The 13870-nt window shown below is 39.3% G+C and overlaps 1 protein-coding gene across 3 annotated transcripts in view; it reads left to right on the top strand.

Annotated features, from left to right (window-relative positions):
* Positions 1–4226: 4226 nt before the first annotated feature.
* Positions 4227–13870, top strand: part of LOC108426857 (cilia- and flagella-associated protein 46) — a 70820-nt gene continuing 61176 nt past the window's right edge. For all 3 annotated transcript variants that reach the window (XM_037538275.1, XM_037538276.1, XM_017696659.2), the window contains exons 1-11: positions 4227–4508; positions 4747–4868; positions 6942–7073; positions 7301–7365; positions 8339–8503; positions 9140–9263; positions 9468–9556; positions 10218–10367; positions 11705–11804; positions 11925–12023; positions 12284–12474. In XM_037538275.1, coding sequence (XP_037394172.1) covers positions 4460–4508; positions 4747–4868; positions 6942–7073; positions 7301–7365; positions 8339–8503; positions 9140–9263; positions 9468–9556; positions 10218–10367; positions 11705–11804; positions 11925–12023; positions 12284–12474 — 1286 coding nt within the window. In that variant the 5' untranslated portion in view covers positions 4227–4459. The remainder of the gene's footprint in view (positions 4509–4746; positions 4869–6941; positions 7074–7300; positions 7366–8338; positions 8504–9139; positions 9264–9467; positions 9557–10217; positions 10368–11704; positions 11805–11924; positions 12024–12283; positions 12475–13870) is intronic.

Below are 13870 nucleotides of genomic sequence, written 5' to 3'. Positions count from 1 at the left end.
TTGTTGGAGCTGATCAATAATTGATTTAATGTCACGCGTTTAACATCTCAGGCAGAACTGTGTAGAGGGAATTTCTACAGAGAGAGAGAAGGAGGGAAAGACTTCCAATCCCTCCTGCTCCATCAGTCTCATGGAATGCAAAACTGTTCAGCAACAAATTCATAAATATGCAGTTTTGCAGTCCAGATTTTTATAATTAATGATAATTAATGATCATTTGGTGGATATACGTACAGCTGGTGTCTAAAACATATTTTCTTTTTTTTAATATTTATCCAACCATTTGGTCATTCATTTGTCATGTACAGTGAAGGATATATAGCTTGACTGACACTGACTTAGTATGTGTAGTTTTTCATGACACCCACTTTTCCATTGCAGTCTGAGAGTGACACTGCTAACAGAATGAACCTCTCCAATTAATAGCAAGATAAAACTTTCTTCATCACTATGAATCCTGAATAGAGTAATAAACATTTATTTGATAGTGTCTTTTTTAGCCTTGTCTTTCACTGTAAACCAAGTTCCTTCTTCTTCCAAATTGTGTTGCCTCAGATCTAATGTGTTGCATGGCTATCCCTCGGCATTGTCACAGATGCTAATGCGATTAGAAAAGACACTGAGCTGAAGGAGTTAATCTTTGTTCATCACCTTGAGGCAAACAGAGAGTGAGAGAGACTCGAGAGATATTGCTCGCGCAGACAGGGTGTGATGGAGTCTATTGACTTTTATGCTGAAGAGGATGACAGTACTCCATTTATCAGCAACTCTCATCTTGGGGAGTAAATGAAGGAAGCCCAAGACAGCTAACACGATTAAGGCCGTGGCCTACATTATGAAGTGGAATGCTTAGGCAGCTATCCATAGGCTGTTGTATCACATTATTTCATTATTAATAGGGGATCTAAACAGTGGGTTTACAACTGATCACACTTAAAATGGAACACTGCTGCCTCTTTTAGGGTTACTGACCTTATTTAACTTCAGGGAAAGGCAGTTTCCAGCTGTTATAGCCATTGTTCATTCCAATGGAAAACATAAAGAGCTCAGAAAAAGCCTGAAATGAACTGGCACTATCTGAGTAGAGATAGACAAATGCTTTGCAGACTTAAGGTAAGGGCTAGTCAGCTTTTGTACTCCATTCAGCTGCTGACTAGAGAAAATGCTTCCTGGCCTATATGGCTTAATGGTCTATATTGCTGGATTTTTCATTTCTTTTAATTAAATTTAGAACAAAAATGTTTTAAAACATGCTTTTGTTTTCATCGTGTCAGATTCTAAGCAGCCCTGGCTGCCTGGACACAGGCTTTAAAAAAAAAGAAAAGAAAAGAGATTACCTCAACATCATAGCCTGCTTCTGTTACACTATTACACAGCACTGCACCCACAAGAAAAACCAGCAGAGCACAGAATGAAATAAAAAGCATGGCAAATGGACAGAAAAATACAAGCCAAGGAAGCATGGCTGGGTAAACATGAAATGTATTGTGAAATTTGTTGGCCTTGAAAGTTGCACAGGACCACTTAAAAGATTTGAAGAGATCTTATTCTAACCATAGGCCTGGAAGATAAATACTTTGAGGTTTACAGTAGGCCTATTTTTTGTCCTTGTCAGATGAATTTGCTGTAATGATACGTCTCAGAACACGGAATAGCAGAATGATTTTCTTTCCCCAGACAGTCTCTGCTTGGAATTCTGAATTAAAATACAATGTGCTTGGAGTCTTTGGAGCTCAAAAAATAATGTAATGAGGCTACTAGAGTCAACTAGTGATATTTGCACTTGCACTGAGACCTATTTACCATTAACAATCTACAAACATCTTGGGAAATTTGAGATTAAGAGGCATGACAGTAAAATTTTGTTCTGTATAATAGAGAATCTTTGCAGCAAATGATAAAAGTTGTGATACATTTAGTGACTACTAAAAGAGAAAAATAGAAAATATGTCTATGAGCACAAATACACTATATTGACAAATGTTTTGGGACCTGCTAATTTTTGAGTTCAAGCGTTTCAGCCACACCCACAGCTAACAGGTGGATCAAATTAAACACATAGCCTTGCAGTCTCGATAGACAAACACTGGCAGTATAATGGGTCATTCAGTGACTTTAAGCATGGCACTGTCATAAGATGCCATCTCTGCCACAAGTCAGTTTGTGAAATTTCTGTCCTGCTAGGTGGTGTGAAGCACGCCACCGCTGAACTCTGGAGCAGTGGAAACGCATTCTGTGAAATGATGAATCACGCTTTTCTATCTGGCAGTGATGAACGAGTCTGTGTTTGGCGAATGCCAGGAGAACATTACCTGACCTGACTGAATTGTGCCAAGTGTGGAAGAGGAATAATGCTATGGGGTTGTTTTTCAGAGGTTGTCCTAAGCCCCTTAGTTCCAGTGAAGGGAAATCTTATTGCTTCAGCCTACCATTTTGGTTGAATGTATGCTTCCACCCATGTGGAATGGCCCTTTTCTGTTCCAACATGAGCCCCAGTGCACAAAGCAAGCTCCATAAGGGCCTGGCTAGGTGAGTCTGGTGTGGAAGAACTTGACTGGCCCACACAGAGCCCTGACCTCAACCCCATCGAACATCTTTGGATTAAACTAGAACGGAGACTGCCGGGCCCTCTTGTTCAACATCAGTGTCTGACCTCACAAATGCTCTTCTGGATGAATGGGCAAAAATTCCCAAGGACACACTCCAAAATGTTGTAGAAAGCCTTCCCAGAAGAGGGGAAATTGCCATAGCTGCCAGTGGTATTAGAATGCGATGTTACAAAAGATCCTATGGGTGTAATGTGTAGGTGTCCCAATACAAAGGAAGAGTTTTTATTCTAAGACCTATTATTCTAGGAGTGCACTAGATAGGAAGTAGGGAACCGTTTGAGATCCAGCCTAGCGATCATGGAATAAAAGAAGCTTGGCTGCGTGAATAAACTGGCTAATCAGCACCCAAACATACTTCAGTACTGAAAAGAACAAAAATGCTATTATAAATACAAATAGTTTCTCTTGAAAGTGGTGGTAGATGATAATGTATTTGCCAGAGGTGGATGAAGTACACAAATCATGTACTTGAGTTAAAGTAGAGATACCCAATGTAAAATATTACTCCAGTAAAAGTAGAAGTCCTTACTCTTGACCTCAACTTGAGAAAAAGTACAAAAGTATTTGTCTTCAAATGTACTTAAGTATCGAAAGTAAAAGTACTAAAAGAGTAATTATGGCTCTGATGTCCTGTTATCATTTTTATAACAAGACTCACTTCATGAACTCATTTCAGGTGAAAATCCTCCAGCGTCTCTCTTGGTAAACCAGTCTTTTAATAGAACGTCATTAATTAGTGACGCTTATGTCTATTAAAATGATCATAAGCACAAAACACTGAAGGTAAACAGTTTCCATCAGGGAGAACCGAGTGGCTCTGAAATCACTTTTTACACACAAGCAAAGTTTCAGTTTCAGATTGCTTTGTAAATTAGTTACAAGTTGAATAAAAACTGGCTTTAAACTCAGGATCACAAATAAGTTTTCCCTTTACTGTGTTGATCTGTAGGCCTCTGTTCATAAACATAAACTAACCCAAACTAATTTACTAATTTATAAAATGAAAGTGTTTGTATGAATTCAGAAAAAAAGAAACAGGCCAGTCACGACTGCATATGTGGACATATTTCTATATTGTGGCCTATTTACACAAAGTTAGGTTAGTTCATCATTTAGGTGACGCATGTGCTCCCAGATTTTTACACTGCTGTACTGACGTTGAACTGTGTGCTTGCACAAGCTCAGAACAAAGTGACCGCTGTGCCCTGATTGGTGCTCTTGCTTTGCACTTCTTTTGTTTTCACATGTTCATACACACAAAAAACAAAAGGAACGACAAATTCATTCTCAAAATGTAGTGGAGTAAAAAGTAAGATATTTGAATTTGAAATGTAGTGGAGTGAAAGTAAAAAGTCGGCCAAAGTGGAAATACTTAAGTAAAGTACAGATACAGGAAAAAACTACTTAAGTACAGTAACGAGTTACATTTACTTAGTTACTGTCCACCACTGGTATTTGTTCAATCCAAACATCGTTACAGGTCCTAAACAGAGGCGGAGGGAGCTGAAAGCGCAGGTCTGAAAGTGTGAGGGCTAAAGCAGCAGTACTGCGGCTCTGCGGATGGATACTACTGGAGCACTCCAGTTCGGCGTTACCGTTGCTAAGATACACCTCCCTTAGCAACAAGCACGCGCACATAAAGTGGCTGGCTAGTTTTTAAGCGTTACGTTAGATTAGCTAAATTAGCTATGCTTATTTATCCAGAGTGAGACTTAGCTATTAGCTGGTTTTCTTCTCGGTTTAGAAGCCGTAGTCATGTTTGCTTTTTAGCGCCTGACAAACCGTAGACCAGTTAGTTCAGTGTAAGGGCTGCCCTTACTTTTGAAGTAAACACTCCAGACGTCGCATAAATGGATCTAGAAATCCGTCACTGCTTGATAAAGACACAGGGAAAAAACGGTAACAGTAGAAACTCGGTTGTCGTTTGGGCTCTAATTTAACCACAGTTGCAAATAATTGTATTTCCAGCTCGTAATTTTAACGTAAACTAATTATGTCTGTTGTCGCTTGTGGTAACTTGGCTACAGTGTAAGTTAACTGTTAGCCTAACTATAGTAAACGTTAGCTGACCAGCTCTAGTGCGTATAGCCATATTCTAGCTAGAAACGTGTCAGCTTAATGTGCCTCTGTCTTACAGATCCTGTAGCTCTGAAGAAAGCCTACGCCGCAATTAAAGATGTTGTCTCAGGAAAGACGACGTCAGATGCCAAATGTCTCCTTCCTGAGTTATGTGTGTTGTGTGCAGAGCAAGCTTTACGGGTAAGAATTTAAACACTGTTAATTACTAAGTTTGGGTTGTATGTGAAAATGTTGTCATAGGTTAACTAGCTACGTTACAATAATGCGATCCGCTTTAATTCATATATTGCTTTGCCTTGACATATCATACTTGTAGTTGTTGCTGACAGGTAGCTTTATACACTGTCAAATCCATATTTGTTATTCACATGGAAGCAAAATGGTTTAGACATTTCAATAGAAAAATGCATATATGTGTCAAAATGTCCCCTAACAAAGTGGGGGTTTTGGGAGTCTGTCTGCTGATAAGCAGAACCTGAGTATTTAGTTGAGCTGTGTGGCCTTAGCAGCTGGAGGATTGCTTGGCTGGCATAACCCGGGCAAATTAGCCACAGGGGTGGGTGAACCTCAAATCGAGTAGCTCAGAAAGAAAGCAAAAAGTGTCAAAGATTACAGGCCCTGATAAATGAGCTGCATGGCTCTCAGAGTTGTTGATTTGCTCATTTTCCTCTAACATCCTTACCTGACATAACATTAAATAACCACATCTTAAGTGGCCTGTTATGCAGAGAACACACCTTCAAAGCTTTATCGTAGACAGCAGAAGCCTTACTCTACAGATTAATTGAATTCAGTACAGTTGAATTTCTAAGAATGGGGCAAACAAACATGAAATGGGGCTTTATATGTAGCCAGCGTGTTCACAGTTGAAGGTGAGGATGCACTATTTGAATTGGAAATATGCAACGTTTATGTTGTATACTTTGTGTGTCAAAAAAATAAAAAAACTCTTTGTAATTGCTGTGTGTCACTCACATGCCTTGTGTGAACGTGTGACATTTGAATGACAAAATGAAAGCATCACACTGTTGTTCTCTATGGGAAAGCACTTTTTTTTGAAGAAACCTCAGGCACTGAGGATAAGCTTTATTTTGCATGCACACTGCTGAGACATAGAATTTGGTTCTTCCTGGATCTGCAGAATGCATGCAACATCTCAGCCTGCCATGGAGAGGGATTGAATGGAGTGGGGAGGGGGCTTTGCATTCCCACCGCAATAATACAGTGCTTTCACCCAGACAGAGTGACAGCAGGATCAGGCTGTGCTTCGGAGAGATAACACTAGCGAAGATAATTGGTCACTGCACTTTTTTAGATTGCCACATCTCTTTGACATGACAGTTTCAAAGTATACATTGCTTATCTATGGTCATGGCCAAATGTACTGTAGTAATACAAAGAGCCAAAACTTATCCTCTCTTTGGGCCATAAAAATGAATAAAAGTATGAATTAGGTCACAGTTATCATGTCTTGCTTTGGAGGTTTTTAATCAATTTTTAATGAAGCCTAGAGTCAGTACGTACATTTTTGCAGTCATGGCTTGCATAGACTATAGCTCTTTCATTTCATTCTCTATAGGCAAGTACTTCTGACTGGTTATTCATTCCAAAATTTAACCAAGAAGTTCCAAAATGGCTATAGTTATCATGAAATGTTTCATTTTTATTTCACCTTTAAGACAAAGGTGCTGTTAATAAGAAAGCTAACTTCTTATTAACAGCACCTTTGTCTTAAAGATGAAATAAAAATGAAACATTTCATGGTAACTATAGCCATTTTGGAACTTCTTGGTTAAATTTTGGAATGAATAACCAGTCAGAAGTAAATCCAAAGCTGGGCTCCATTAGGAACATATCCTCCAGCTCCCTGAAAAACTGTCGGGCACATTGGAAATTTATATCTGTCTGAAACTGAGCACTGTTGCATAATCTATGCAGGGCAAAGCTGAAAAAGTCTGAAAGTGCTGTCCTATGAAAGCTTTTTAGAGTCCAGATTTTGCCACTGGAGTGTATTTTAAATGTTCAAATAATGCAGTGCCTTCACTGAATGAAACAAGCCTTGTATGAGTAGGGATGCTGCAGAAAGAAAAATGTTAGGTACACTGAAAGCTTATACAGGCATTGCTCTCCCAATCACATGCTCAATGAAGATTTAAGTGACTGCACTGCAGTGTAAACTGGATTCAGAAAGTGGCTAAATATTCATCATCTGCTTGCAGGTGTATTTTGATTTGTCTGTGCTTGTGTTTTCAGCTGGGCTGTAAGGAGATTACAGAAGATTGCCTAATGATGTATTTTGAGAGCAAACCTTTGCCTAATCAGTTTCTGTGCCGTGCATACTTCTGTCAGGCTCAGTTGAACTCATCTTCTTCTGTCTGCACTGTGGTGAGTAGTTCTGTTGCCTGTATTCATTACATGCCTTAAAGTCATTTCTGAACAATGTTGTGTAAGGTGCATGACTCATAGAGGGTGATGGGGACACATACAACATGCACAGATCGTGAAGATGTAGTCCTTCTTAGTGCATGTGATTTGTTATTCTCTTGCTTTTCAACAGACACAGCATAGTACCTACTGTTTCTACTGTGTCTGTGTCTGTGTTCTATTTCCAGGAGGATATGGATAAAGCTGTGATGTACTATCTGAAAGCTATAGAGATATCCAAAGACAACCCGAGGTAGGCTGTGCAGTTAGCAGGAAAGTGGAGCAGTGCTTTTCCATCTCCTGTCTTGACCAAAGAGAGACAAGTCTGTGCTTTTTTGACATGACAGTCAATGTTGAATAAGTTACTAAAGTTGTGCAGCTTCAGTTGTAATGTCTCACAAAATGCTATCCTGTCTTAAAAGCATCATCTGAAATAGGCTAGATATATTTTGGGAGAGAGCGAGATCTCAAAGGGCAGGTTGAGGGAGTAGGCGACTTGGTATAAACCCCAAGACTGAGACAAGACTACACTTAGTACAAATACACATGTTCTCTCACTAAACATTGCTTAAATACTTTATGTCAGGATGGCTGCAGCTTCAGAGTGCCACTAAGCACTATAAGTAAGTACACTCAGCAGTTCATGCATATTATGGTTGCATAGTCATGAGTGATAGATAACCAATCACTGCTTTCGGTCTGGTATGGAAGCTCTCACATACTGCCAAAGCAAAAAATATGTTGGATATGGAGCATGCTAATGTGTGCAGAGCTCCCTGGTGGATAAATTAGCTCTCAAATAGTCTTCAACCCCCTTTTTTGGTGTGATGATTCCCCTATGCATCTACATCACCCCAGTGGCTCATTTCAAGGCCATTTGTGAAGACCTAGATCCAAGGTCAGCACATGGTGAAAATTGAGATGTACAGAAAAATCAGACACTGATTCTCTCAACAGCAACAGCACTGAATAATTGAACTGGTTTCAGTTTCCCTAAAGCACAGCTGTGTTAAGATAATCTTAACTGTTAAAAAGTTTTCGAAGTGATGCTCACTGTGACATCTTTTGGGAAAACAGATCTTGAATATTTTATTCCCATTCCTGTCTTGACATCTCTTCTTTCTCTGTCCCTCTCTTTAACTCTCCCTCACTTTCTCGCATTCTGTCTTTTTTTCTCCTTACTCTCATTATCTCTAACTCTCTTTCTTCTTCTATCTGTCTTGCAGATACCATTTCCTGGTCTTCAACGCATCACTTCTGTACTTTCAGACTGTGCGTGTGTTCCTGCGGCCTGGCCAACGTCGGCACCTGGTCTCCTCACTCACACAGGTGCTCAGTGCTCTGGAGGTGGTGCATGAGCCTGACTACGCTTGGCGGGCTGAACTGATGCTGTGGGTGCTCACAGATGTGCACTTTAAATCTGAATGTGTTTAGCAGAATTCAGTTATAGCGAGATTTAGGAACATTTTAAAATAAAATGTATCTGAAATTGAAAAGCTGACGCTTCCTTAGCAGAAACATCTGCAGCCAACACTACAAAAGTTTAATAAGCTCTTTAGTGTTGGTTAAAGATGTTTATTACACTATTAGAAATAAAGATATGTGCTGGTACATTTTTGTTCATCAAGGTACAAACAATGTAAATGTACCCTCAAAGAGTGGTTTTAAGGTCTAATTGTGCACCTTACATACTTTTTTCCACTAGTAGAAAAGTATATGTTTGTATCTTTTCATAATCTGGTTTAACACAGAACAGTCAAACAAAAAGCCTGGAGATGAGACTGAATGTGTGGAGTTAGTCCAACTTTGATCATATAACTTCAGTGGATGGTACAGTTATGTTCTCTGACTAAAGATACTGAGATATACCCTTGAGGTACCACCCCAGTGACAAGAGTAGTACTGCCCCATGACAGTTTCATACCTTTCTTCTCTGAGAGTGTGTCTAGTCAGTTTTCTGCTGAGGAATCATAGTTGCATATGTCAAAGCTGCCACTCCAAATAGTTCAACTTGCTTTTGTGTTCAGACTGCTTGTTGAATGCCTAGTGGATGCTGGAAAATACAAAGAGGCAGCTACTTTTGCCAAGGTCACCTCTGATTTTATAGAACTCCATAAACCTGAGATGTATCCCCGCATTTTCTCCATACAGGTAAAGCATTTGCTCTTTCTCCCGTCCTGTTAGTCACACTCTTTATTAAAAGCTACCTGAACAGCTGAGCCCCTTCACACTCTTGTGGTCTTGGCAATCCATTATCCAAAAGAAGCCAAAAGTGTTATTTCTTCTTTCTTTTCTTATTTTTCATGTTTGAGATTTTAAAATTGTTGTGTGCGGATGTTTTGACATGATTCACAGGTACGATATAACCTTATAGATGCCTCCAAAACTTTGAAAAAAACAAGTCCAAAATTACTTGTCATCTACAAGATGCAGAAGCTCAAACAGTAAGTTGATTATTTTCTGTGCGGTCAGTAATATATTTTTTTTCTGTTTTGCTGTGACTTGGGTTATATAAAATGTAATCAGTTTTCTTTTCCAAAGGGGGTAATTGCACTGAGGGGGGATATGTGATATTCATAGAGATGTTTCTACACTGTAGATTTTTTTGGGAAGCCTCTACAGAAAAAAGTGCCTACTTTGCATTTATTGTCTAATATACATTTGAATATTTCTGTTAATCCCAAAATGTTTGCAAGGACCTCTTTCTTTGATGTTTCTTATATAATTTGATTGAGTTGGTGCTGATGTTTTTATATTTGACATCAAAAGGCCCAGCTGTATTGACATACTGTATCTGTTGAAGCTGTTGTGGGATTTTGCTTAAGGCCTGTTAATAAGTCTGGTGAGTTGCGTGGGCCAGTTTTTTTTTTACCCTTCACAAGAGCCCGTGGGGTGCATGATCCTGTGCTGTCCAAATATAAATGAATTTGCTTAGCAGAGCAAAGGAAAAAAGACTTTATCCATCCTGAAATTAAAGTTTGAGGCAACTACTAATTCAAGTATAAATCTTGTGGTGCTTAATGCATCAGCAATGTTCCCTGTCATATACATATCTGCAGGTTTTTTTGTGCAATTATTTGTTCAGACTGTCTGTATTGTCTCCAGCATGGCTGAAGTGAGTGAAGGACAGAACAAGTCTACTGAACTGATGGAGATTTTCCTCTTGCTGACTCAATCATCACAGCCCCAGTCACCTGCCTCTCACAGATCTAGTCATGATCTTGATGAAAGCTCCCCTATTCCTTTGGCTGACAGGTAGGCCAATTACCTTATGACCTTGTAGCACTGTGTAGCTGCTTTATGGCTGGGGGTGGGCAACCAGTTATGGTCTTGATAGGTCCCTTTTGCTCTACAGATAACAGAAATAAACAAAGGAAATTACACATCAGGTTAGCAAACATCCATTTGAAAACTTGTTTTCTAGTTGTGCTGGTTTCGTAAATCTTAGGCAATGATGTTTACAGGTTTATTAAAGAATTTACACACACTGTATACAAAAAAAATTAAGCACTGTTGTTCTTTAAAGTTACATTTTTGATCATTTAGCATAACCTAGGAGTAGCTGACAATAGGTGGCTACGTGTATTTATAAAAATATTTTATAAAATACATTTTTTTACATGCAATTTCAAATGTGCATGAGGAGGTGATAGTGAGGGCCAGAATGCACAGATCAATCAGAATGAGTGATAATTCGATATGTCGGCCTTGTGAGCCTGGTTGACCTGGCTACTTGAGTGAGGCTACATTGCAGCTATGAGGCAGCTTGGGGAGGCCACTTAAGCAATGCAACAGATCTTGAAACAACCCCGCAGGGCCTATATCTGTGTGATGTTACACCATAGTTACAAGCTCCACCAGACAGAGAAAGACCTTTCCCAGCAGTCAAGGACTCTTTATGGGCCAATTAACTGACTCTATACAGTAGTCCATGGAGCTTTTTACCCTGCTGGCTCTGTAACTCTCTGTGTTGTTTTGTTTATTGTTTGTTATATATTTTGTTATTTCTGAAAAGTATCCCTGAGCTTGTGAAAGGTAGTATATGAGTTAAATTAACCCTCAGAAAGTACAGGGTTGCAGTCTCACTGTACTGAGCTGGCTACTCCTACATGTTAGCTGCTAGCACTAAGAACAAATGAGTTTCAATGTGAGGTCTTTATGCAGTTTAGCTGATTTTGTGTATATCTTTAATGTTTTGTTGAATGACAGTGAATCTTACTCATGATAGGTATTGTTTAAAGCCTAAGAGAAACTTGCTCTGTTGAAGGCATTCTCAGCTGGGATGTCCCAATCTAACCAATGTGTAGCAGCATTGTTCCAGACAGCATTTGTTTTGGTTAGACTGGAAATGTAATTATTTATATCAGAAAATCCTATTGTGTCCATGGTAACGATGTGACCTTTTCTTCTCACCTAGCCCCATGTGCACCTTTAACTAACAGATTTTATATATACAGTATCATTACTAGAGAAGCAGGTGTTGATGTAAAAACAGTGTCATCATAGCATAGAATCTGGTATGCTGCAGCTGCTCTCTTTATAGTCATAGCTTTCATACAAGTAAATAAACCTTGGTTCCTGCTCTGTGACAGGACTGAGCTTCTGTTGGAGTTGGCCTTTGTCTCTCTACAGTTGAAAGAGCACAAAATAGCAGAAGACTGCCTGAAGGAGCTAGAAGCCACTGATGCTGCCGTGAGTGAACTAACTACTCTGACCCCCATGCTCTTTCAGATATGCCAAATAGCTTTCTGTAGCTTGTTTTAGTGAGATAGAGACAGTCAAAATTCTGCATATGTTCTCTTTTCCGTGCAGACAATCGCTCAACGCATTATGAAGGAGTGTGTTGAGTGTGAGCTGGCTCTAAAGAAACTGAATGGCCACATTGAGGACTACACCAAAAGCAGTGTGGAGGTGCCAATATGTGATTTGTTTATTGAAACTTGGCTAGTGTATTTTTAACAAAACATAGAAGAGCTACAGATGGTGTTAACCCATAGTAGGTGTTTGATGCTGCTAACACAAGGCAAAATCAGTGATGTGCCATAAAAGAATAAATGCCTATATGCTAAAGAGTGTGTACAGAAAACCAAATGAGTTTCATGTTAGTTATTTAGGCTGCTGTTCTACAATGAGCAGTCTGTAATAAACTTTGCTGTATTTTCTGCTCTAAGGCCAGACTAGCTATTGTTGGCCGATTGGATACATTGCTCCAGAGGGCAATAAAGGAGGGAGATGGTCAGGTGACGCAGTGTGTGTGTGCTTCTCAGTGGAACAGCTGTCTGCCTCTGCTGCAGACCAACCTTCGGAGGAGCATCAAAAGACCTTTGCTTGCTCTTGCACATGCACTGGAGGATATTAACAGGTGTGAACATGTTTATGTATTTGTTATTTAAATCTGAGTAATGCATGTTTCCCAGTTATTCCAGCTTTTTTTTCCCCCCCATTGATAGTTGTCCATCGGAGCTGTGAAGAAAACTGGTACACTGTGTTGTATACAGAACACAGAGCTAGGCAGATGTTCTGCAAAACTAATGAATTTAGACTCAAAAGCAGGGCTCAGAAATGGAATACAACCCCAATTCCAATGAAGTTAGGACGTTGTGTAAAACAAATACAAACAGAATACAATGATTTGCAAATCCTTTTCAACCTATATTCATTTGAATACACTACAAAGACAAGATATTTAATGTTCAAACGGATAAACTTTATTGTTTTTTGCAAATATTCACTCATTTTGAATTTGATGCCTGCAACACGTTCCAAAGACGTTGGGGCAGGGGCAACAGAAGACTGGGAAAGTTGAGGAATGCTCAAAAAACACCTGTTTGGAACATTCCACAGGTGAACAGTTTAATTGGAATCAGGTGAGTATCATGATTGGGTATAAAGGGAGCATCCATGAGAGGCTCAGTCGTTCACAAGCAAGGACGGGGCGAGGTTCACTACTTTGTGAACAACTGCGTGAGCAAATAGTCCAACAGTTTAAGAACAACGTTTCTCAACATGCAATTGCAAGGAATTTAGGGATTTCATCATCTACAGTCATAATATCATCGAAAGATTCAGAGAATCTGGAGAAATCTCTGCAAGTAAGCAGCAAGGCAGAAAACCAACATTGAATGCCCATGACCTTCGATCCCTCAGGCGGCACTGCATTAAAAACCCACATCATTCTGTAATGGATATTCCCACATGGGCTCAGGAACACTTCAGAAAACCACTGTCAGTGAACACAGTTCACCGCTCCATCTATAAGTGCAAGTTAAAACTCAGCCATGCAAAGCGAAAGCCATATATATTGACAATATACTGACAAATCCACATTTCAAATTGTTTTTGGAAATCATGGACGTTGTGTCCTCTGGGCCAAAGAGGAAAAGGACTGTCCGGATTGTTATCAGTGCAAAGTTTATCCATTTGAACATTAAATATCTTGTCTTTGTAGTGTACTCAATTGAATATAGGTTGAAATGGATTTGCAAATCGAGGTATTCTGTTTTTGTTTATGTTTTACACAACGTCCCAACTTCATTGGAATTGGGGTTGTAGAAAGCATCGGATCATTCTGAGCAAATCCAATATTTTAGCATTTCTGTTCTCTATATATGTTACATAGACATTAGGTAGAATAAAGTAAAAAAACTAGTCATTAGGCTATATGTAGGCCTAATCTAATGAAATAGTGAATAGGCAATTAGACATGTTAGACATGTTGATAACATATTCCGACACATATTTTACTGTTTCTGAAGCCA

Source organism: Pygocentrus nattereri, chromosome 5 (genome assembly GCF_015220715.1).
Source record: "Pygocentrus nattereri isolate fPygNat1 chromosome 5, fPygNat1.pri, whole genome shotgun sequence".
Taxonomy (NCBI): Eukaryota; Metazoa; Chordata; class Actinopteri; order Characiformes; family Serrasalmidae; genus Pygocentrus; species Pygocentrus nattereri.
The sequence above is the reverse complement of the archived record's forward strand: the minus strand, read 5'-3'. Positions and strand labels throughout refer to the sequence as shown.